Source organism: Thermobia domestica, chromosome 11 (genome assembly GCF_964235325.1).
Source record: "Thermobia domestica chromosome 11, izTheDome1.hap1.1, whole genome shotgun sequence".
NCBI classification, from domain to species: domain Eukaryota; kingdom Metazoa; phylum Arthropoda; class Insecta; order Zygentoma; family Lepismatidae; genus Thermobia; species Thermobia domestica.
Genome location: NC_137464.1, coordinates 216,694,494 through 216,720,934, shown reverse-complemented (window position 1 = coordinate 216,720,934; position 26,441 = coordinate 216,694,494). Strand labels below are relative to the sequence as shown.

Genomic DNA, 26,441 nt, shown 5'->3' with positions numbered 1-26,441 from the left:
CTTAGAATTGTAGATTCATAGCAGAGGTTCGTAGTAATGTGAAATACAAATATACATTTTTCCCTACGTTTTGAAATTTGATTGCTATAAAATTAATAATTTTATTTCGATTCCTCGCGGCACACCGGTTGGGAAACGTTGATCTAGAGGACCAATAAGCAGAAAAACTATCGAAAAATAATTTTAAATTATGAACTTCATGCATACATAGAAATTTATGAAAATGAATAAGGAAAATAAACTTACTTTATTTTACTTTGAAATCGGGAAATCGGTTCCCCCTAGAAAATTTTCTTCGGGTGCCTATGATCCTGGCTGAGGACCTTTGTCTTTTCTTGACTATTTTGGCATGGAGGGACTAAAACTATCAGTTAAGTATGATTAGTGCAAATCAAAGGCGTATACATGCATAAAGAAACCGATTGATTGTACAATTGATAATAATTTAGAACAACTTTTAACTCTAAAAGAAACCGATGAAATATAAGTGTCACTGTTAATATTAAACAAACTTAAAATAGTTTGAAAAATGTACCGGTAAATATCGGTGTTTATTTGCCAATGCCGATACCGATACTCCCAAAAGTGGCTGATACTACCGATACCGATATATCGGTACATCCCTAATTCTATAGTGTGGAACAGTTGAAGATGAAAGACAAATACACGTAGAAATACATATGTACACACGTATTCAAGTTCACACTATCTTCCAATATTGCATGTCTGTACAGCCAAGCCCACACGTAAAGAAATCTTCCGAGATATATACCTTTTCTTTATTAAATAATATTCGTCCACGTACACCACTAGAAAAGAAAGCAACACAATTCAACATAGCAAAAGCCCAAAATAAATAAAGAATTGTTTGTGGTCTTACTAGCAAATCTTCGCGCGCCAAGCAGACGACAAGCTGTAAGTTCCTCGCTGGTGACGTCACTGTGAAGAGAGCGTGAAAGTAGAGGTTCGGGGCATAGGTTAAGAGCACCCCCTGGTTCCAACGGACTTTACGGTCAGACACGCTTAAAGCTTTTAATACAAATGAGTAAAGTGCTGCCCCCAAGCGGAATGCATGAGACCTTCCCAATTATGGTAACCGACTTTAATCTTACCTTGACCAAAGCTTTTAGGAAATTTATGCATCACGCCCACTTTGTGGGTTCAGGTTCAAGTACATCCCGGGTAAGAGGACTACAAGTAGCACAATCTCACGCTCCACAATAACACACCAACTGCATGGACTGGTTTCTTTCACCGACGACCATTACTTGTATTCTGTTGACACCTTCACATCGGTTGCACCGTTAGCGGTGATGTCAAGAACATTGGTACCAGATCGACAAAAAGGGGAGTTGTGTTGTTTTCTCCGATGAGATCGGATTCAGTCTGAGTAGTGGTTCGGGATGCACATTCCTTTGGGAAGAGGTCGGAATACGCAACGAACTCAGGAACATTGTCGGATAGGATCGCTTTTATGATCCGTATTTTTGTGTAGGAAGGCATAATGTTAGATCAGAATACCGACTTCCCAATTTTTAAAGGCAATACACTCACCAGTCAACTCTATTGCGATACTTTACTATTTAGTGTGCTTCTTTTGCAGAGGTGCCGTTGGCCCAAATTTCCTCTCTATGGATGATAATATGCGACAACATCGAACAGTGGAGCTGACAGAACTCAGAACAAAAGGATATTAATGGACTGACTTGCCTCTTACCTCTACTCCAGTGTAGAGGACGTTTACCATGTTTGGAGCTTTGAAGAGACGCCTTGCAGCACTTCCAGTTGCACCAACGATTAACCAGAAGTTGTCAACAGCGCTGGTGGTGGAATGGAAGTCCATACTACAACAACTCATTTCCAATTTTGCGAGTAGCGTGTTGCGGAGCATCCATCGCTGTCCATACCCTTTTAAGATCTATTTCACTTTATGTGTGATATCAGAGGAAGGGTTCATTATGAGTCACAGTGCATTTAATGTAAGAAACTATCGTTTTATAAAAGTGCCATGTTCTAGTCACATATTTCTTTCTCTTGCTTCATGCATTTTACTGTAGCACTACTTACTATATATGATTCAAGTGTCACCTATGCCATCTTGAAGTGACACACATCCGAAACTTCATTCCTTCCTTAACTTCTTATAAACAAATGTACATATTTCATTATACAGTTTCGGGTGAAATTGGCTATTATGAATTCCTTTAAAGTAATAGGATTTCTAGAATAGTGAGAACAAGTAAAGAATAAAAAGTATCATACCTTTTCAATACCTATAATCAAAAGTATTGACATTCCTGTATCTATAACACCTAATACCAGTAATATCCAGCCTAGTATATATATACCTGCAAAAGAAATAAAATAGTTTTCATTGCAATATATATATATATATATATATATATATATATATATATATATATATATATATATATATATATATATATATATATATATATATATATAATATATATATTCCGTTTTTACCTTAACGTTGTTAAGTATCTATACCATTTATATTTTATAGGTTGCTAACTAATATGGGGCAATATTTTTCTGTTTTCTTTAAAATTTCTGTTGCCTACGACACCTCATTTGGGGCTGCCTTGTTAGGAGAAACATCAGAAAAGTGACATCTCATCTCGAGACGTTTATGCTATATATTCCTATCTCAGTGAATGTTATACCGAGTGTTTAAAACGTTCAGGGGTATTGGTCAACTGCGTTATGAGTGAAGATAGAGTACGAGAAGTAGAAAGAGAGCTTGGTCGTTGAAAATAAGTAGCTTTCAATCTAAAGAGGTGGATTTATTCCATTAGTACAGTTCGCGGGAATGAAAACGTTACAAAGAGCTTAAGTTCAAATTACTAACAAACTCTTGCGCCATGTGCTTATATATTCAGAAAAACACGTCTCGATCGACTAATATTCAATCCAAATCCTCCTCCTCCTCTCCTTTTTATATCAGTGGTTTGCTATACATATGAACAAATCATATATGTTTATAATACTCAAGGGAGGGGAAATTACACCCTCCTGTACTGCCCAATGACGCAACTAGAACATTTGATTGCAATTACTGGGAAACAAAATTAAATTAACCATTGAATAACACTCATTTCTGTCAGTAGTTTCTAGAGCTGTGCACCCGCATTACAGACTTTGGGAAGCACAAAACTTACATCCTTGATTGACAATTCCTATAAATGGGAGTTGAGAGAACCGGGTTCGATTCCGGCGGGAGCTCATGTGGTTCGGATTCCACGTTAATCAGTAGGTCCACGCAGGCACGTAGCCAGGATTTCGTAATAGGGGGGGTCCGAGACATAATATACTGGGGTTATCCACACCAGAGTTCGATTATTCTAAACTATTTTACTGGTAACATATATTGATTAGGATTTCGTAATGGGGGGGGGGGGAGTGTGATATGAAATATTGTGGTTATCACACAAGGTGCTTGATCACTATTTTACTAGCAACACATATTGGTTTGTTAGGACAATAAAATGAGGACATTATAGTAAGTATTTTAGTAACAAACTATGAAGAAATGTCGAATAAAATTATATTAAAAATATTTAACAAGATTTTACAATATCGAGGTTCCTTTTTCTGTTCATCCAAATATAACCATTTTTTTGTATTATGACCTCAACTATTTTTAAAAAAGTAACGTATCCAATAATGTCTTGTAAAATATTTTACAATATTTGCGCTTCTTCCTCTATTGAATCAAATATTAACGGAACTTTCATCTACATAAGTTTTTGTTTTTAATATCTGTCAAATACTGTCTGTGCCAAATGACAAGTTAAAGGAGCAGTTGAAAACGGTTTCTGAAATAATATGTTTAATACGAGAAACGATGATGAAAAATTATTTTTATTTTTAGCTTTTTATTTTTAACGCTGGCTCTTCCTATTTCTAGTTTCTTTTTGTTTTATCCTTTCTTATTTTTTTTATTTCTGGTCTCAAGGGGGGGGTCCGGACCCCCCGGACCCACCCCTTGGCTACGTGCCTGGTCCACGTCTCATACAGCCTCGCTGATGAACGGGACGCTAAACTAAAATCACACACAAGGAGCATTATCCTAGTTTGATTTGATATGCAATCTTTGAAGAAGGAAAAGAATGCAAATAAAGACGTTTATAAAGCTATGGGAATATTTTGTGACACTTTTTTTTTATTTAGACTCTAAAAACGCACTTAAGAACAGGCGAATGAAAAAGACGGTTTTAGAGCTATAAAGCTTCAATACATGGTTCCTGTTTTTTTGCACCAGAATCGAGAGAGTGTAATATATCACACAGACTGCCTTAGATAAGAAGAGGAGGAGGAGGTAGTCGATCGAGAAATGTGTTTCTGAATGCGTAGGGACACAGCATAAGGGTTTGCTAGTAATTTGGACATAAACTTTTTATAACATTTTCATTGCCACGAACTCTACCAGTCGTTTGGGCTCCACATTGGTACGATGCTGTGTGTTAAATGAAAGAGCAACGTTGCCTGTTTAGCATAATGTCCCATTGGGCCCTGAGCATAGCAACAAATCACCGTTATTGGGAAATGGATTTGAGGTGTTCCTAGGTTTCCTCACATAAAGTTCACCGTGTCATTTCCACGTACCATTTGAACTCAACCTCATTTTTTCACTTAACATAGGACATGCTAATAGTGTGGAGGCTAAAACGGCTGGTACGATTGGCAAAAGTCGACCATTTTACATTGGAAACCCCGAACTTTGGATACGCCCAGTATATATTTATTGTAACTTGTAAATACCCTTAAACAAGTGGATCTAACTGAATCCTCATAAGAGGCCCTGATCTTAAATCATGTAACTTTACATAATTTCAATCCTATTAGTAGTCACTGAACTACTTAAAATATAACGCATACAATGGTGTCATTGTATCCACTTTAATACACGTACAATAAACTTATAGGGGCCACTTGTTGTAAACTTGTCCATTACTTTAGTTCAACAACTTTTCTATCGTTGCTTCATCTAAACTCCAGCACCAATCACAATAATCACAGACTAACCGCTCAACAACAACTTTACTATCTACGAGGGTAAATAAAAAAAATATCCGGTATTTTGACAGAACTCTTCTTATATTGTTCGTTTTGACCTCTGTTCTCGTTTGTTTAATTATTATGCTGTTGTAGTCAAGCTATGAAAGTTTGATCCTAATTAATCCATTTGTCTTCCTTTAGATGCAGATAGATCATGTCCACTCTATTAGAAGTTTGCACCAAAGTGGAACAGCGAGCAATGATCCTGTTGTTTTAGTCGGAAGGTGTATGAGGGGCGGCAATCCATCAAATACATTTGGAACAATACGGGAACAGTGTCTTTCCGGAACCAAGTGTCTACGAATAGATTGGACGATGTAAGATTCAAAAAGGACAACAATGCGGTATATAAGCTTCAGAAAAACACAAACCACAGAATAGGGTGGGAAGGAGCTGAGGTCATAGAAGTAGAGAAGAGAACTGTTGTGAGAAAATGGGAAAAAGCCAGGGAGTGTATGAATTCAGGAGACAAGGTGATGAATTAGAATTCAGGATTCTCGATAAATAAAGAGTGGAGAAGATTCTGCTTAAAAAACAAGAAATGAGAAGGAGGAAATTGAACAAACTAATAAGAAAAATAACGATATTTAGAGGACGGAATGTGTCCAGGGAAAAAGTAAACTTTTAATTGGACACGTGTGCAGCAAAGTGAAAGTGACCACCACATAAGTGGTACTTTTTAATGAAGAGGCGGGGCTTAATTAAAAGTTGATCTCCAGATAGTATATAAGAGATGACCAACTCCCTAGCAGCCAGGAGTGGAAGTCTGATGAAGACACAGTTATTCTGTTGAAACTGTTACGTGATCGTGTTTTCTTTTACATATCACATAGCTTTGCTCAGTGTGTTATTGTGTTTTACTAGAAGAGATATTTTTACAGTTTTACAGAGTGTTTTACAGTACATACAAAATGACGACGGCATTTCAGTAGGAGCTAGAATGATTAGGTGTATACGGTTTGTAGATGATATGGCGCTTGTTACAGAATCTGAAGAGTAAATCAATAAGATGTTTGAAAACTTGAGGAATGGCTGTGAAGAATATAAGATGAAAATTAATGTTAGAAAGACAAAAGCCATGGTGATTGGAACGAAATGGTAGATGTGAAATATTGAAGTAGAAGGGAAGAAAATAGAACAAGTGACTAGTTTTCGGTGTCTGGGTAGTTCGATATGAAGTGTGAACGTATAATAAAAGCAAGGATAGGAATTACAAAAGAAGCCTTTAGAAGGAAGAAAGTACTACTTTGTGGGACATTGAAAAAAAGTTGAGAAAAAGACACATAAAGTGCTTCGTGTGGAATATTATGCTTTATGGATCAGAAACATGGACATTACGTAAAAGTGATAAGAAACGACTGGGAGTTTTCGAAAGGTTTGTGTGGAGAAGAATGGAGAATTAGCTGGGTCGAGCGGAAAATGAATGAGAGGGTGTTAGAAATGGTGGGGTAGAATGCAACAATTTTAGATATTAAGAAGGGACATTGTCTAAGAAGGAACGGTGTCATGAGGGACGTTTTAGAGGGTGTGGTCGCAAGAAAGAGATGGAAGAGGCGAAGGAAACTGCAATTATTGGACGATATCAAAATAGAGAAATCATATGTGAAGACGTAGTGATTAGCGGAAGACTGGAAGAGTATGGAAACTTCTTAGGTGCAGAAAGTGATCTGCCAATAATGGCAAAATACCTATGATGATGCTTATGATTTATATTAAACTAGCAGCGTTCACCCCGCTTCGCTGCGGTCACCCCGGAACGCAATAAACTTTGTTACTTAGATAATTTTTACTTTTTCGCTTTCAAGTGATATGATAAAAACCATAGAAGATTGCATTAAATGTTAACATTATATCGCCTGTCATTTATGTTAACCCGCCCCGCTTCGCTGCGGTCACCCCGGAAGTTTTCGCTTTCAAGTGATATGATAAAAACCATAGTAGATTGCAGTAAATGTTAACATTATATCGCCTGTCATTTATGTTAACCCGCCGAGTGACACGGTCATGCGGGTTGCATATAAATACGTTTATTTTTACCTATGATGAACTAACAAAGGATTTGTACGTTATGGACACTTGAATGGTCAATTATCTCAAGACACTGGTAATTAAAAATTAAAGTGATATGATAAAAACCATCTAGGGTCCAAATCCTAATAACCCCCCAAAAATAAAAGAAATTGGTTCAGCCGTATTAGCGTGATGAGGTAACAAAGGATTTGTGCGTTCTCTTTTATATATATAGATTTGATCATTAAATATTAAATCTATACCTTGTTAAATCGAAAAACAAGTGCTATTTAAATTAATTTGAAGATGTAATCAGTGAAGTGAAACCATTATATTTCCACTTCGTATCAAAAGGAAAGAGAAAATGAGTCCCCGCATAAAGTCAATGGGCTAGAAACAAAGATTTCACAGGTGCTTTGCACCATTCGTGTTAGAAATAGAAACGAAATAGATTGGGAGTGAAGGGATTGTAAAAGGAGAGAAGAAACATTATAAGAAAATGGAAAGAAGTGGAATGGATATGAAGAGGAAAGAGAGGTAACAGTATATACTGATGAATGGAATAGTGGACTGAAAAATCCATGATTTCTGAGAAAGATTTTGGATAGAGCAGAAAAGAAAGGTAAACATAACACAGGTATGTTAAGTGCACATGGAGTAGCGCAGCTGGCCAATTAAAAGTTTATTTCTTTAAAGTGAAAGTTTTATTATTAATAGTAGAGATATGTATGCAATTGAAAGTTGTTAATAATGAAAGGAAGGATCTGATTGGATCTTCGAAATTACTTCCTCTTTCTCTGATATATATAAGCTATAGCATTTAGATTTTTCATAATGTATCTGAGGAAGGCAATAATACATTTCCAAAATCGTAACGATTCTATTTATTAACAATATCGATCAAAGTCACGCATGTCGATGTGTATATAGATAATCCTACATGTCAAAAGGAGAAGAATAGAATGGTATTCAGTCGGTTAGAAATAACCAAAATCGGGAAACCATATGTGGAAAACTATAAACTGGAATGGATTTGAAGAAGACGTCTGGTAGTTCAGATCACGATTTTCTTTTGCGGACTTTGAAATCCTGGAGGTTTCCGTTGACATTTCGAAATGTAGTCACTAATTCATATTCAATGATGAGTATCAAAATACAGATCGACGTCCGCCTGTTCCCCTTTATTCCTCTAAAGTGTGGGTAACGTCAAGGTTGCAGTTTTTCAACCACTCTTTTTCCAGTTTGTCGACAAATCCGTCGTAAGAAGAACGTGAGCCGCTTCCATACATTTATTGATCCTGCACAAGTAGTGTAACGATGGGCCAAAGTATCTTCGTGTGTGTTAGATCCGAAAATAGGTAATTCAAAATTACTTTAAGCCTAGCACACATATATTTAATCCTTCAATCACTGTAAACCGCATGTTCATTAACATCCCTTTAATCTCAATCTGTACTCGTTCATATACTTCTTACAACATATATAATCATCTGTATCTTACTCTAAATCAAAATCTGTATCGTGTTAATCCTCTTCCTAGTATTCTAATAATCTTCGTAAAACTCAATCTACATGATCCATCTAACATATTTTATCTTCTATCTCGTAATATTTGCGTATACAAAACTCCTCTTTTTCCTAACAACGGACAGTATATATCGATGAACACTTTGTGCCCTCTTATAGTCCAACATTTCTCCCGCTTTACATGAAACGGAACCTAATCCTTCGAAAAACATTTAAACTACAATACAATCATACTTAAGAATCCGAATAAAATTCATTTGTTTACCCATCTTCGAACTGCTTCCTTTTCTTCGTTTCATACAATCTTCCTATCAGAAAGTGAATATATGCCTGCATTTGGTTTTGTTTTTCCGTGAGATGTTTAATCAACTCATCTAGATCACGCATCTTGTCCAACATAACGATATTGTTCTCAGCTGCAGCATCCTCATATCTTATGTTCCCTTGATTCATAGATGTTGTCTTATTACTTCTCTCCTTACGTATATTAAACCATTTTTTCCGTACAGGGTTTCATCTCTTGAGAGACGCATTTAACTTGTCCTGCATAATGACCAAAGTCTGGTACTCATCAATGCTTATACAATTTGGAAGTTAAGTTGATATTGTGATTTATGATTATGAGGAAGATTATAAATGTAAGAAATACAATTAAGATTATGAGATGTGTAAAGATTTGTAGTTTATGAATGATATTGATTTATGAGATGCCAAGATAGACCAGGTATAGATTAAGAATAAAGAGTAAGAGAAGATTTCAGTTGTGTATCTTAATTGATCTTACACTGGTAGAAACCGACGTGAAATGGATTCACAAAACCGTTAAAGAAGTGGCACTCTCTATGTTAGAGGATCATTAACTCGAGAACGAAACCTAACAAACTGCAAGAGCTGAGTTTTTCGTGCATTATAGTGGAGACCAGAGCAGAGCACACTTCTGAAGCACAGCAACAATACTCTCACATACGTGGGATCAACTCCCATGATCTCCACGTCACTAGCATATGCAAGAAACGTTCTGACTCAGAAAGTGAGAAGGGCCAAGTGAATGAAGTGTAGCTAATATTCGTAGAAAGGGATCAAATGCCAAGGCAAAAAGAGTGGTTGATAAATTGCGACATTGACGTTATCCACGCTTATAGAGGAGGACAGTTGGCCGTTGATGTGTATTTTGATACTCTACGTTAAATATGAATTACTGGCGACATTTCGAACTGACAGTGTAAATCGCCAGGATCCAAAGTCCGGAAGAGAAAAGCGTGATATAGATTGTCATATGTCTTCTTCAAGTCCACTGTTAAAACGCCTTTTGGGACGTGTCAAAAATGAAAATAAGAAAAATACCTCGCATTCAGTGGAGCGTGCTCAATGATATGCGTTACTTGTGCGACAATCGTGCTTCGTGATATGTTGAGACAAGGTCGAAAGAGACTCCGGTGGATATGTATAGTCCAAAGGATGCTCTTCAGCAAAATACGCAGGAAGGGAAACATAAGAATAATTTTTTCAACCTGTATTTGAGACAGTTATTAATGGTAAGATTAGCAAGTGGAGGAGAATCGGTTCAGAATGCATGGAATGTGCGATTTAAAAAGTCAGATAAGTAACTATTCTTCTCACGCGCCACATGTCCATTCTATCGAAAAAATTGTGATTTCCAAGTTTAAAATAAAGATTCCACCAGTTGAATAGTAACGCTGTTAATTATACCAGTATGGAAAGCTCGCTCAAAACCCCGCCACTGCTTCGTCTTGGGAAATATTTTTGTTATTAATCTTATAACAGAAAGGGCTGCGAGCTGAATTTTCGCCGATTCCAAGCGTTTCAGTTTCGTGTGCTACCCTAGCCAGCTGTTGTAAGTTGGTCATGTAAAATGGACAGAAAAAATTGGGCAAATCTTTAATTTGCCCATTTGATGTCGAGAACAGAACCCAACTAACCCCTGCGAGGCTTCCAATCGGTATGATTTTTTTTAAAAAAAACTTTCTTTAGGCTGGGTTGAACCCACGCTAAATGTGACTTGTATTGCTAGCGCACTAACTAGCACTCTCGGCTACGAGAGCCGACAGCAGCTTGCGTTTGCTTTCAGCTCCGTCATGATTTTTCATGTCCTATCTGTGTCAGCCAATAAAATCAGAAAATACCTGAAGCACTTGGGATGCGTATATATGACTGCGAGCTGTCATAACGTGAAATGCATTTTAAAAGTAACTTCTACACCTGCATGGTCTGTAAAGGCAAAACGAAAGGTGATGAAATCTCCACCTCAGAGTAAATACTGTCTGTGGTATAAACTCAATCATGTATGCTCTTTGTAGGAGCAGTACAATAAGTAAAAACATGCTATGAATTAGACACAGGTAAAGTATATTTTAACCTTGTAACATGTACAATCCGCGGCAAAAAACTGCAACATGAGCATATAAGTTTATTGTGAAATGACGAAGTCTTTTGCTCCAAAATAAGTGTGCACGGGAGGAGGCCGAGGTTTATCCTGGCGTGATTCGTTCCACTTAAAAGTTATGTTGATTGCCTGTGCTGTTAGGCGTAGTTTCACAATAAACTTACATCCTCATGTTGCAGGTTTTTTGCCGCGGATTGTACAAGCTGCAACAAGGATTGGAAGGACAGCGAAGGCCTAATGGGTTCTCTGGAATCTAAAATAATATTGAAATTCCCTACAATGACGCTGTGAGAAATGTCCGGAGGAAATAGAGACGAAATCATTGCATATAACTCCTCCCTTTTCCGTGTACGTATGAAACTTTAATACTCGCATTGTGTTACTAAGCATATATTCTGAATATAACAAGGCCCTTCTATCAGGTGTCAAAACAGCTCGATCACAATTAACCAAAAGCGCAATCCCAGTCAAGTGACTATAATTGGCAGTTGTCTGGAACACGGAGAGATAGTCAAATAAAGTAAACGTTACTTCCTCAAGACAGATAATGTTGCACTGGCGGGCGTCTATAAGTTATTGAAGAAGAGTCTTGTTATAATCAAAGGATCAAAGGTGAGGATTGAGAGTTAATATCTTAAGTGAATAAACTACTAGCATATAATAAGGAAAAGAAAACAAAACAAAAGATGAATACTTACAAAACGTAGAAAAGAAGAGTTCCATAGAAGATAATATACACGATGAAATGAAACTACAACATAAGACGTTAAAACACTCATACGCAATCAAAGAAAGGAAAATGCACATAGAAAAGCAAAACATTTACTCAAAATTGTCGCTGAAGATCAACTGCTAGTCGACACAAAAACTACACAACAATCCTAAAGTTAGTTCTTATTCCGAAATTGCAGGTAGCTGTGAACATAATTCACGAGAATCCTCCCTGTCGCTCTCACTGTATTATTCTAAATGCCCATATTGGTCCTTTTATACCAGTTTACTTTCATGTCACACTTCTTATCTGTTTTGAAGTAAAGTCTGAATGTACTAAGTCAACGTGATGTTCGTCGTGAGACTACTTGACAGGATCTGTTCTTTAGTAGAAGAAGTTGTTAGTTCAAATAGTTTCTGAGGCGTCGATCTGAAAGAAACAGTATCCCTAATTCCCAAAGGCTTGTCCTGTAAGGGTAAGGATGCAGTTTCAAGCCGATGTCACCAGGAACTGCAGACAAATTTTGTACTAACGGGTCACTGGTTGTGTAATGGGTAACTCGAGTATCTCTTGCCTATCAATGATGGTAAGCCTGAAGGGCGCCTGGAAGGGCGAAATAGGCGACAAGCTGATATCAAATGAAACACTGAGCGTGGAAACGATCGCTGCACTTTTCTTAACTCGTTCATTTGTAAACGAACCCTTCCAGTGAAGGCTACAGGGCTTCTCGGTTCCTTTAGAGGACAAATGGAAATTGTGTGGAAATATGAATGGCAGTGGAGGCAAGTCATAGTCTGTCCATCATGTGTCACGGTCACTTTGCAACTCTGAACTACCATACGAGCCGGGTTGGAAAATTGTCATTCCAAAACGACAACTGGCCCTTCAAAGGAAAGTCGTAAAGTGTGTTAATTTGGCTGGATCAGTGGCGGTTACAATACTGACATTGCTGATATTTCCGTATGCATACTAAAAGTCTACTGATTCAAGAGCTGTAGTAGTGAACTGTTCACAGGATTTTAAATCTTCAAAATTGGCGTAGATACAATAAGCTTCCAGATTTAACACAATCATACAAATATTGTCAAAAAATATGGAGAAACGTGTCTTGAAACTACTGATATAGTTGACTTACGTTTGGGCGTGAGCTTCGATGATGGCAGTCAAAGATAACTTGAAATTGCATATCTTTCTTTAAATTCATGGCTGTAATTAATATATTCATACTTTCAAACATATAAAACGCAAAATGAGACACATCAAAAAGAGACGAAAATACCGGTCCTCTGAAAAGAGAAACTGTTCACTGCAAAAATCTTCGTGAATAGACACGCGTCACCAACAAGTGAGCATCACCAACACACAACTCAATTATGTGAACCGCTCGGGTGCTCAAAACAACTGCACTGTTAAGGACTAATTATATACTATCCTAAACCAAATGATCTTATTGGAACGGTATAAGAAGGTATGGGACACTGGTAGTAAATTAATATGTCAAAAATCATACCAGCTAGTTGTAAAATCAATAAATAAGTTCTACTATAAGACATTGAATTATACATAAGGCAGATTTGCGTATGCTGGCTTACCAGAAGTAGCTTACGTCCGATTTGACCAATGTCTAAATACAACAGTGGGCCACTTTTATAAATGTGGATCTACTTTTGACCGACACGATCAGTCGCCAATTGGTCATGCAGTAATTCACCGTACTGTTTATTGTTTACAGACTTTGGTAAGAAGCAATCTTTCAACATAATTTATGTGATCACATAATAAGAGTAACATAATCACAACAATGGTAAATACTTCCCCTCTACATATAAGAGTAATTAATCTCCTTAAAAGACAAGAGGCCATGGGTTGCCCTAGGAAAGTGTCCTAGTTACGCTAATCCCTCTACAGGGTGTTCCAAAACAGCACTGACCGTTTGGGAGGTGATTCCTGACACCAAGATAAGACGAAAAATAAAGACCAACCTTCAAAGTATAGTGCACAAAAGCTTCCTTTCGGAGTTATAGACGGACGAAAACATGAAAAAATTGAAATTTAAAGGACCATAGCTCCAATGCTATGGGACCAACCGTAGTCGGGTCAAAATTACAATTAGGAACTAGTATGTGCCCTACCCAAAGTTACATGTATCAGAATCCTTCTGTACTCCTGCAACAATTTTTATAGAGAGAGTTTGGCTACGGACATATAATTTGAACTACTAACCAACTACCTCTATAAAAATTGTTGCGGAAGTACCTCAGGATTCTGAAACATGGGTATTTGGATAGGGCAGATATTAATTACTAAATGAAGTGTTCACACGATTACGGTACGTAGGTCCCACAATTTTGGAGCTATGCACCTTTAAATTTCAATTCTTCATGTTTTCGGCAGATTATAACTCCGAAAGGAAGCATTTGTGCACCCATATTGGTCTATACTTTTTGTCTTATCTTAGTGTCAGGAATCCCCTCCCAAACGTTGTCGGTGTTGTTTTGAAACACTATGTAAATATTGTTGTCAATAAACTTACAAGGGACATCACCCAATTGTCCGGCTCCGATTTTAATGAAATTTTTGTTGCTGATAGAGGACATGTATTTATTACTTGTGATGACGGAAATTTTTGCCATCGTGCATGTTTTCTATTTTTTAATAATTTTTAAAGGTTGTGATGTGGTTAAGAGATTACTGCAGAAGTCCCTTACTACCCCTTGTAAACGGAGTGTTAATGAAAGAACAACCATGTAGATACGTATAGGGCCTAGGGGGAAGTCGTATGGTGTGTATTACCTTGACGGCAGCCATCTTGAAATCCGCCATTTTGAATTAAGGTCAAGTTTTTTAAATGGGAATAGGGTAATATGATACATAATTTCGGGCTAGAATTTAATCAGAAAGACAATGGTGAAGTTAGTTTTAAGATGCGCTCATTTGGTGAAAAGTTACAGGCATATTAATTGTTTATACTTACTATGTGCGTATGTCCCTTATCACTGCTTCTAACCCGCGTATTAATGATAATAATTGGATAAAGGTTTCGGTAATACATATTATGCCTACAGGGAAATGGTACGATAAGGGTATCATTGACGGCAGCCATATTGAAATCCGCCATTTTGAATTAAGGTGAAGTTTTGAAAACTGAAAACCATAGCATGTGGCACCAAATTTTAATAGTAAATTTTCTCCAAAAGCCAATGGTATGCTTATTTTTGTTCTATAGTTAACCAGTATGAATTTATGACACTTCTAATGTGCACGAAACGTCCATTATTCGATCTTCCAAATTGGCAACACTCCTAATTTTCACCGCATGTTTTAAGATTCCAACTGGCACTTTGCAATTGTTTCCATGGATCATGTTTTCTCAATTTATTACATTTTTTTAAGAGTTGCGATTTGTCAGTTCATGAATAGTGTTGGGATAAGCATCCAGCAATCTTTCTGAATTTTGAAGACTTGCCATGTAATTATTAATTTCCTAGGCAGTGTAGTTATTTATTTTATCCCAGAGTACATGAGGAACCTATGGACCTATGTGATGTAAAGAAATACAAATGAAATTAGAAGAAATTTGTGTAACACGAACTCACAATTATCATGAAATATAACCTACATGTTGCGCAAACGACAAACAGTATTTTTTTTTTTAACAAATTCAACCTTACAACTTTAAAGGAACAGCAGCAATGATAGAAAATATCAAACAGGCATAATATTACTGTTCCCAACACACTATTTGTACCATGAACAAAATATGAAAACTGGTAACTTGTTTATAAAAAGGTGTAACTTAATCGAGTTCCCGATCAATACTGATTATAAATCTTACAAACATAAACCATCGACAACAATCACTAGAAAACGAATGACTTTTTTGTCTGACTAGCTAAAATATTGCCATAGAAAATAAATAAATAAATAAATAAATATACAATAAACAAATAAATATAAAACAAAACAAAAGACCATTGATTTACACAACAATCATATTTCGTTTCCTTTTTTGAAGTGAATTTTCAACTTATTTCTCGTCTCATCTACTATCCATTATAAGCTACGTCTCCGGTATTATCTGAATGCAAAGTTGGAGTTCTTTCGTTCTGTGATGATTTATGTCAGTAAACGAGTTTTTGAATTGCAGGTATAGGAAATAAATAATTACATTGCCTATGAAATTAATAATTACATGGCAAGTTTTCAAAATTCAGAAAGATTGCTGGATGCTTATCCCAACACTATTCATGAGCTGACAAATCGCAACTCTTAAAAAATGTAATAAATTTAGAAAACATGAGCCATGGAAACAATTGCAAAGTGCCAGTTGGAATCTTAAAACATGCGGTGAAAATTAGGAGTGTTGCCAGTTTGAAAGATCGAATATTGTACGTTTCGTGCACATTAGAAGAGTCATAAATTCATACTGGTTAACTATAGAACAAAAATAAGCATACCATTGGCTTTTGGGGAAAATTTACTATTAAAATTTGGTGCCACATGCTATGGTTTTCAGTTTTCAAAACTTCACCTTAATTCAAAATGGCGGATTTCAATATGGCTGCCGTCAATGATACCCTTATCGTACCATTTCCCTGTAGGCATAATATGTATTACCGAAACCTTTATCCAATTATTATCATTAATACGCGGGTTAGAAGCGGAGATAAGGGACTTACGCACATAGTAAGTATAAACAATTAATATGCCTGTAACTTTTCACCAAATGAGCGCATCTTAAAACTAACTTCACCATTGTCTTTCTGATTAAATTCTAGCCCGAAATTATGTATCATATTATCCTATTCCCATTTAAAAAACTTGACCTTAATTCAAAATGGCGGATTTCAAGATGGCTGCCGTCAAGGTAATACGCACCATACGACTTCCCCCTAGGCCCTATACGTATCTACATGGTTGTTCTTTCATTAACACTCCGTTTACAAGGGGTAGTAAGGGACTTCTGCAGTAATCTATATTAACCACATCACAACCTTTAAAAATTATTAAAAAATAGAAAACATGCACGATGGCAAAAATTTCTGTCATCACAAGTAATAAATACATGTCCTCTATCAGCAACAAAAATTTCATTAAAATCGGAGCCGGACAATTGGGTGATGTCCCTTGTTAGCAATAAACGATTAATATTATTTTTCCTACTAAATACAAACAATTGATGGACTCAAATTGGTGTACGGTTTTCATTAAAAAAAAAAAAAAGAGCTTTTACAAGAGTATGGAAGACTGTCTGACTTTATAAGGAGTTTATACAAATGTGTTTCAAAACGAAAATAATACTTTGTAGAATAGAGTGCTTTCAAGTACAAATGACTTACGTTTCCACATAACATCATTCTCCTGAATGTTTTGCTCATTAAGCTGTATTCTTTCCTTTGAGTAAACACATAATAATGAAATACCAATTAGAGTTACACAGAGTGCTGTACCCTGTAAATTAGAATAAAACAAAGTATGAAAACGTAGTTAACTAGAAAAACCAATTGTAAGATAATCTGTATAAATATGTAAATGTTATGGACAATGGTCCGGTACCGAAGATATCATGTTCTTTTATGGCCAGACCTGTATATTTATGTTAAGTTTTATAGCCAGACAGATTTTTTTCTGCAGTTAAGATATAATACGTAAGCAGTGGCGTATTTAGGATTTTGTTTCCGGGGGCTATGCATATTCTCCTGACTAGGTATACAGTTATTACATATACTATGTATACATTTATCTATTTGGGGGGGCTTCAGCTCGATAGCAAACCCCCCTAAATACGCCACTGTACGTAAGGTGCCATTATGAATGGATGTAGATTCAATTTATAAAGAAGAAATTTTGTGAAAATATAAGATAAATGTGGAAAAGTACTCAAAAATACATAAGTTTGAATCTATTCTATTCTGTGAGTTATAATTGAACATCCATGGAGTAAATTACGTCTTAAGCAGTGCAACTAACTATCCAGAATAGTTGAAGTTAGTAATACAAATGTTACAAGTTCTGTGTGCATGTATAATTATACTATAGAATATGTCATATATATAGCCTATATATATATATATATATATATATATATATATATATATATATATATATATATATATATTACAAGTGTAGTAAAGAAGGCTACTTTCTCCCATGTAAAACAGTTTACAGCCCACGAAAATTAAAGGCATTACGGAAGTGATTATCAGTTGTATTTTCAATTATTCTTTTTTGAAAACTTACAGGAATCATAGCAGGGGCGAATCCAGGACGGACTTCTGGGGGTCGGTGGGTTGTAATACTGCGTCTTAGAGTTACTTTTGAGAGATGCAAACTCGTGATGGGTTTTATTTATAAAAATAAGAAAGATTCCTCTTCTGGGGGGCGGTTGTCTCCCTCCTAGATCTGCCCCTGAATCATAGAGTGTAAAGTTACATTACTACGAAGTTGCCTAGTTAAAATAACTTTTCTAGGAAATTAAGGTAATATTTCAATGCTCGGAAATAAATAAAAAAAAGAATTAAAACGTATATTCGTAGTAACGTGCAAGTCGCTTGTGATAGTAGAGACCATGGAACCGGGAACAGTGGTAAGCTAGACCAAGTCTTGCATTTATTTTATCCCCATCATCTTTATTTGCTTCTTTATTGTAATGTGCTATTTTAATCAGGATCGCACAAACATGGTGAGCACTCACCACTAACTAGGGATGTACTTGAACCTGAACCCACAAAATGGAGGTGATGTATATATTTCCTGAAAGCTTGGATCAAGGTAACATCAAAACCGGTTACCAAAATTGGGGAGGTCTCATACACTCCGCTTATGGACAGCACTTTACTCATTGATATTAAAATCTATAAGCGTGTCCATAAAGTCCGTTGCAATCCCGAAAGATCTGAAACAGTGAGACAGATATGAAAACAGAAAAACATGTCTTTCATCATCAAAAGTACAACGTATCAAAGTAAAATAAATTGTCCCAGGTCCCTCGCAGGGTCCCGGACGGGGCCCAACTCAAAATGTTTAAGTGGAAAGGGGGATCAACTTTCATATCGTATGAAAATTGGTGTTAAATTGAAAAACATAAATTAAGTCTAGACCGTACTATAAGCCTATGCAGAATAGCGTTGGGTCAAACTATCAAAACAATCTTCATTGCAAAGTTGATATGCAAGTTGAACACCCTTTAAATTTAAAAATTTTGAGTTGGACCCCGTCCGGGATCCTGCGGGGGACCCTGGGACAATTTATTTTACTTTGATACGTTGTACTTTTGAAATTATGAAAGACATATTTTTGTGTTTTCGTATCTGATTCAGCGTTTCAGATTTTTCGGGGTTGCAACGGACTTTTTGGATACGCTTAAAGATTTTAATAACAATTAGTAAAGTGCTAACCCCAAGCGGAATGCATGAGACCTCCTTAATTTTGATAACTGGTTTTGATCTTACATTGACCCAAGTTTTCAGGAGATATATACATCACTCGCCCTTTGTGGGTTCAGGTTCAAGTATATCCCGGAGTGCAATGCACATAGAATGGATAGGTCGAGGCCCGAAACTTCACCACAAGCAACACCCAGGACAACGAACCAGAATCTTGAGCCTTGTAGCAGATTTGAGGCCAATCGTTCTTTCAGAAAAAAATGTTTCGGGGGGAGGACTCTTAGTAGTCAGGGGCCACCGCTGGTAAAATTCTAATTATTATTATATCATAGACGTATTATTTTGGTCCGCTCCGGAGGGCACTCAGAGATCATGGGGGGCACGAACACAGAAACAGTGAGAACAGTAAAAAAAATGCACAGGCTCTCCCACCGGGAATCTAACCGGGGACCTCATACTACCTGCATGGGCCGAATTTTTCGGCCCGAGCCCAATCCAGCCCGAACGTACCTAGGCCCGGCCCGGCCCGGTAAGTTTTTTAAAATTCTTGGCCCAAACCCGGTCCGGGCCCGATAAATTTTAAAAGTTTTTGGCCCGACTCCGGTCCGATAAAGTTTTTAAAAAATTAGCTCGAGCCCCAATCTTTCTCAAAATTTAGTACTAAATTTGACTTAACCTCAGAAAAATTTTCTAAACTCTGGTTTACAACCTGATGCTTGCCTCCCGAATGGTACCATTGCCTCCTAGAACTTTGCCTGTCATCGAGAGAACAAAAACTCCATTCTCTGTAACAAAAATCTAACTCAATTCATTTTTAGCATAAAGTGAAGATGGCAATATTGTTTAGCGACAGGCAAAACATTGCCACCCCTCAGTGAAGGTCAAGGTCAGAGCTCAATTTACCGCATAATGCGTGCAATCCTCTATAGTGAAAGTGGAGCCGCTAAGCAACACAAACTGTAAATAGCTATTGCATTCTTTGTAACATTTTACACTTCTTCAACGTTTGGCTTTATTCCAATTATCGTTTAACGAAAGTCAATAATTATTAAAGAATTGTAATTGATCGGCCCCAGCTCAGCCCGACCTAAAATCAGTGTCGGCCAACCCAAGCCCGGCCCGGCCCAAAGAAATAACAGTGTCGGCCCGCCCAAGCCCGGCCCGGCCCAAAGAAATAACAGAGTCAGCCCGCCCAGGCCCCCGGCCCGTGCAGGTCTCTACCTCATACACCAAAGGCGCACGTGCTAGTCACTAGACCAGCGTGGAAGGCACTCTGACCTACAAAGGCCGACAGCATTTACAGTTTACTTTTTGATATATATATATGTAATGACTCTTGATGTCCTATGTGTATCGGCCAATAAGATCAGAGGATACCTGAAACGTTCGGGATCCGCAAATATGCAGCCGGTGACGTTGCCAAAGCAATCGGATGTACTCCCTCCGAATAACTCAGAATAAATCTGGCAAAATCAAGAACACTTCTTAACAACATTCATGTTAAATTTGATTTTAAACTGAAAATATTGGATTTGGTGTATTCTAGCGTACATTTACAGTGTTACAGGCATTTTACCCTTTAGAGCCTAGAGCGTGATTGATTAAAAGTACTGTCTTAAATTATTATTCTTTATTTCGTAATGCAATTTTTGTAACACACATATATAATTAAATATTACGGTCCCAGTTCGATAAAAATTACTTTAATAATCACCAAAGCTTATCACAATAATTGCGTACGTCACGAGTACCCAACGAAAGTCAACTTTTGTTTTTGCATGGTATTCCGAGGCGGACGTGCCTTTGAGCAGCAGGTGTTACTAGACACCTTGATAAGACTATTGGCCACTACGCCTCCTATGTAGCATAGACTCTTTACATGTTGCTTCACTGCTATGAGAGTCGGAAAGTAGACGTATGACTTTTTTTCTTTCACTTTAGGTATACAAAGTTGCATTTGTGCAGTAATCAGTAACCATATACTGATTGTAAGATTTAATTTAATTTAATTAATGTAAGTAATACACTTTGCAAATATATGTAGAAAGTTCAGGAAAAAATGTTTTTAATTTTACTTTCAAGCTACGAAAGAAGAGAAAAATGTATGGTGGTCGTGAAAAAAATTGAATCCGAAATTTCCACGGATTTAAACGTTTCATAGCTTATAAATACCGAAAAAGTTATTTTTTGACATCTGTACATCTGTTCGTTCCGTTTTTAGTTCACCTAGAGGACATACCGTTCAAAATATTGAGAACAAATTTTAAAAATTAAGGTTTTTGTGATTTTACAGTTGGTTCTTTTGAATTTCTCCCTACTTCTAGTCTGACAGTCTGACCATGCGGTACAAACTCTTTGCGAACCACTTCTTTGTCGAGATGCAGTGTTGCCACACTTGGTACAATTGTACCAAATTCAGCCCTTTTTGTCATTCATCGGCCCGTTGGTACCACGCTGGCATTTTCACCCCCTTTTGTGAAAAAGTTGGTACAATTCTACCCAATTCAGCACCATTTAACAAATACTTGTCACTGTGGATTGGACTCTTAAAAAATCCTGTTGAACGTTCATTCTGTGACGTTGTCCCGCATAACGCCACGAATTTTGTGTGGAAAATTCATAATAACGCACTGGTTATAACACGAACTTGCAGATGATTCATTTGTTCTTGGTTTCATATATGGCCTTGTTATGGTCCTAATACCAAATGGTTTTGGTTTATTTGTCAGTTTAAACAGAGGCGCGTTTGGTTTCCTTACAATACGTAAACAAGATAACTGTTTTCCCTTTCAATATGCGGCCTCTGTTTTACTTCCTACGTGCAAGAAAAAATTCATATTCTTCCACGGTTGTTCGGGGTCCTCCTGTTTAGATATTTTAAAAAAGAGCACTTTCTTGATTTGGACTCTGGGTAGAGGGGGACGAGTGTTCTAGAACTTAACTTCCTTTTGTTCCGTCTTACAAAGCCATGTATTACACTGGTATAAAATAATGAATTCAGCCCTTTTTGTTTCAATTTGGTACTATTTTTCAGCCCACTCCAGAGCTAGAACTGTGGCAACACTGTCGAGATGACAAGGCACCTTGAAATTGTTTAACCTTAAATTCTGTGTATACTCCATGAATGCTTGAAGACGACCGGCGACTGGTGCGCTGGTAGCTAAGACCCCCCACCACTCAAGCAGAGCAGTTACATCCCCCTCCTTCTCTACGTTTTGGCGGGAAAAACATGTCCTACTACTTTCCACCAAACCCTGTAAATAATGGTCTTTATTACACAAACACCAAAAGAGGGTTGAAAATCTGTAAGGGCCAAAATAGTCAAAGATCCTGAATCGAAAAAAGTTAATTTTTACTTTAAAATTTTAGCAACCAAAAAAAAAAAAAAAAAAAAAAAAGAGAGAAAAACAATACTAAACTAGTAGTATCCAAAATACTAACACCATTGATACCACTCACGATGCCGCTTCCTTTCTTCAGAGTGCAGCCACAAACACTGTCTTTTAATAATGGCATCTTCAGGGTCACATGCCCTGGAAATAGACAACAAGAAGTTACGTCCGTTTAGACAGTCCCCATTTCCTCCATTTCTTCCGAAGTGTATCAATATTGTCTCAAACGCTTGTGCATCGTTTATGCACAAAGCAATTTTAAGGTATTCAGAATTTAATTTGAGGGGCTGTTTAAACTCATGGATATCAAAATAGTTTCAATTGTTAGTGCACTGTTTGTACGCTTTTTTTTTTTTGTACGCAACAGGAAAAGTGATATTTTTGCGTATCACGTTTAGATGTCAGTCTCCTACCAACGCCGATTGGTAGGAATGTGGTTTCAATCGTTAGTGCATGTTTGCGCACTTTTGTGCACGCAAAATTCTCGTTTGTGTACAAAAGAAAGTGTGAGTTTTTTGTGTATCTCCTTTTGGCACCAACTTCCCCAAACCTACCGATTGACAACCAAAGGGTTCCGGTTAGAGTTTCGGCTCTTGGGTTTAGCTTAGAAGGACTGCAAAGATTTAAGCCAAACTTGCAGGATCCATAGGCCTACGATTAAAACCTTACTCCTACTCTTTAGTCCTACAATTAAAACCCGAAAAATAAACTTATTTAGTTATGTACAGAAAGGAGGACAGGGCCATGCTCCATAAAATTTTCATAATCACACAAAACTTATAGAATTTGCTCTCGATGATAAACAATATTTCTTAATTTTTCTTATCCTATTTAGAGGGAAGACAGAGGGTCTATTCCCCTTTATAATGTCATAATTCGACTCTTGGTTCTAGCAGAAAATATCTGTTACGTTTGAAATCAAACTTGTATAATAGGATTCATAGCTCTTCGGGCTACAACTTAAAACAAGGTAATAGTAATACTATTAATACACTGATCTAGTTATAAATATAAGTGGACAGGTGATATAATTCATGAAACGTATCCGAATATAACAAAATTTACAGAATTTACTATCCAGGATGATCTGAAAAATAAGATAATTTAAAATTTTTCTTCCCTTATTTGACGAGAGCAGCGGGACCATATTTCCCTCATGTAATACTATGGTTGGTTCATTCGAATAAATTTTATGGATTATGACTCCTGTCCTTCTTGTATATGTAAAAATATAAATTACAATTTTTTAATTGTAAGCCGAAGAATATGGATCGTGCAGGTTGGTTCCAATCATCTCACTCCCTCTACGCTAGACCTAAGAGCAGAACTATGGTATTACATGGGGAATATGCGCCATCTATGTCTGAAAAATGGCGAAATAAAAAATAAAAAATTATTATTCTTTTCAGTGCCTCAAGGAGAGTAAATTCTGTAAGTTTTTTTTTTTTTTATCATGACAATTTCTTTTAGGCTAGTTTTAGACGAAAGCATTTATCGTAGCATTTCTCGTAGCAGATGTGCTGCCAAAAATCTCGTATAATATTTTATGGCATCAAAAGTATATTGTGCTTTTACACGGTAGCATTTTTATAAGCATTTTGTCGTGACGTAGGAAACAAATCACTGCAGAAGAGCGCAATTATGGCTCCAAAACTAAAAACAGACATTTCAGTCACTATTTCTTCTAAAGCCCTTTTTCGCATACGCTTATTATGATAGAAAGGCTTTTAACGGTACAGTTATACTATACAGATCCATAGATTTTAAAATTTACAGAAGAAATTTCTAATATTTTAATAAAGTAGTGTATAAGTAATGGAAATATGGCGTGCACTTACATCTGAAATGCGTATTTACGTAGATATATAGAAATTAAAGTCGAACCTGAAATGCACGTAATCTTCAATAAGCTGCCATAAAATTTTGGCAAGTCTGTAATTTCCCCATTTTGTATCGAGAACAGAAGCCAACCAACCCCTTCGGGGCTTCTAACCCGTTCCCACTACTACTACTACTACTACTACTCCTACTCCTATTCCAACTACTACTACTCCCCCTTCCTACTCCTCCTCCTCCTCCTCCTCCTACTACTACTACTACTATTACTGTTACTGCACCTACTGCTACTGTTACTAAGTACTCTTACTTCTACTCTTACTACTACTTACTCCTCCTACTCCTCCTACTACTACTACCACTACTACTATTACTCCTCCTCCTCCTCCTCCTACTACTACTACTCCTACTCCTACTACTACTTACTCCTCGTCCTCCTCCTACTACTACTACATGGATCCGTATAGCAAAACTACACGTTGCCACATGTTAAAGTGAACCTGCACCGGAGAATGCAAGAGCACACCTCAGAAATGATTGCTGAAGGTACAATAAATGAAACGAAAAGTTTTTTTTTTTTAATGAATTTCTGTGTGGATTCGTATGGTGAAACTGTACGCTTTTAACTTTGTACAAACAAGGATGTTCCTCATAATTTTTAATCAACATAATAATAGTATCCCTACTCCCTCATTTTTCTTTATTACAATTCAATTTCCCACACAAAACAAAGAGCATGGATATTTGACACACAATCTTTCGCTTCCTTTTAACACACTACGGCGCTGCAATCAGAGCAGAAATTCTGTGGAAAATGCTACGAAATAGAGCAGGTACTGTCGACAAGAAATGCTATAGGATATGCCATGACATGGGAAATGCTATAGCATTTGCTACTTTACACGGTAGGATATCGATGATACGATTTTTGCTACGAGAAATGCTTCCGTCTAAAGCTAGCCTTAGTATTGCCTTCCGTCCAGTTGTTATATACGTGAATATGGAAAGCGGGGCTAGTTTTTACTTACAACCTTGTAACTTCTTAACAAAATTTATTTCTAAAATAGTAACACTTGCTCACTACAGCTTAGATCTTCCGCATTCGCCAAACATAAAAATCTCGGGATTGACTCAATCGTTTTACAGTAAATTATTTTCATACACAACCATATCATTTGGCACAACATGCCCCTCTATGGGGCAGGTAGTGGCAACATTTATAAAGGATTGACATTAGTATATACCACTGTAATATACTATTTATTGAAACAAAATCTGTTTGTTCCAAATAAAAATGTAAACCAATGAATACTTTTAAAAGAATACCCCAACAAAGTGGATCTTGCAAAATAAACTGATTATTCTTTAAAGGTTGAATATTGACTTTTAAAAGAAAAACTAAATCCAATTACAGTTTAGTATACAAGTAAAATCCAGAATTTAAAACGATTGTGTGAATAATATAAGTTTTAAAAAATAACTCAAGGACATATTATTATGAAACCTTATCTTTTAAAAATTCCGAATATACAGGCTGATTTTAGGCAAACTGAGCTAGGCCAATGAAAACTTAATCTGAATTTAAGCACCAGACTGGCAATTAAGGCAAACGTAATAGGGATCGCCCAAGCAGTGAACGGATTCATCTCCATTTGCTGATTTGCTGAAGGGTTTAAAATACACTAAGCAAAAACAATCATCATCTTCAGAAGACTCGGAGTCATCTAATACAGGATTTCTTCTGCGTTGTTCTTTTCCAGTGCCTGTAGTTTCAGTCTTCTAAATTTCTTACTTTTAACTTTTTTCTTTATTTAATTGCTCTGTCTAAACTTCTTAGTTTAGAAAGACCAATCCTATAAAATAGCTTGGAAGCTGACAGTGCATAATCGCACAACTCTTTTTCTTCATGTTCTGAGAAAACCATACGTATCCCATAGTGACAGCATGATTTTGGTTGTTCTTCTTCTTCATATATCTAAGCAGGGACCTTCTGTTTACATGGAAGATTTCTTGTGCTTTACTTAAGCTGTATGTACCTTATACCACTTGATTCGCAGCTTTTTCATAGTCCTCCACAGTTGATTTAGCTCTCT

At 36.7% G+C, this 26,441-nt stretch overlaps 1 protein-coding gene across 2 annotated transcripts in view; it reads right to left on the bottom strand.

Annotated features, from left to right (window-relative positions):
* LOC145663746 (uncharacterized) overlaps positions 1–26,441 on the bottom strand; it is a 64,746-nt gene that overhangs the window by 29,579 nt on the left and 8,726 nt on the right. Inside the window, exons 2-4 of one of the 2 annotated variants that reach the window (XM_081729832.1) lie at positions 22,562–22,653; positions 17,075–17,186; positions 2,263–2,348 (exon numbers count right to left, since the gene is read on the bottom strand). In XM_081729832.1, the coding sequence (XP_081585958.1) occupies positions 2,263–2,348; positions 17,075–17,186; positions 22,562–22,636 (273 nt within the window). In that variant the 5' untranslated portion in view covers positions 22,637–22,653. Of the gene's footprint in view, positions 1–2,262; positions 2,349–17,074; positions 17,187–22,561; positions 22,654–26,441 lie in introns of those variants that run through there. The other variant, XM_081729833.1, reaches the window with a different exon arrangement.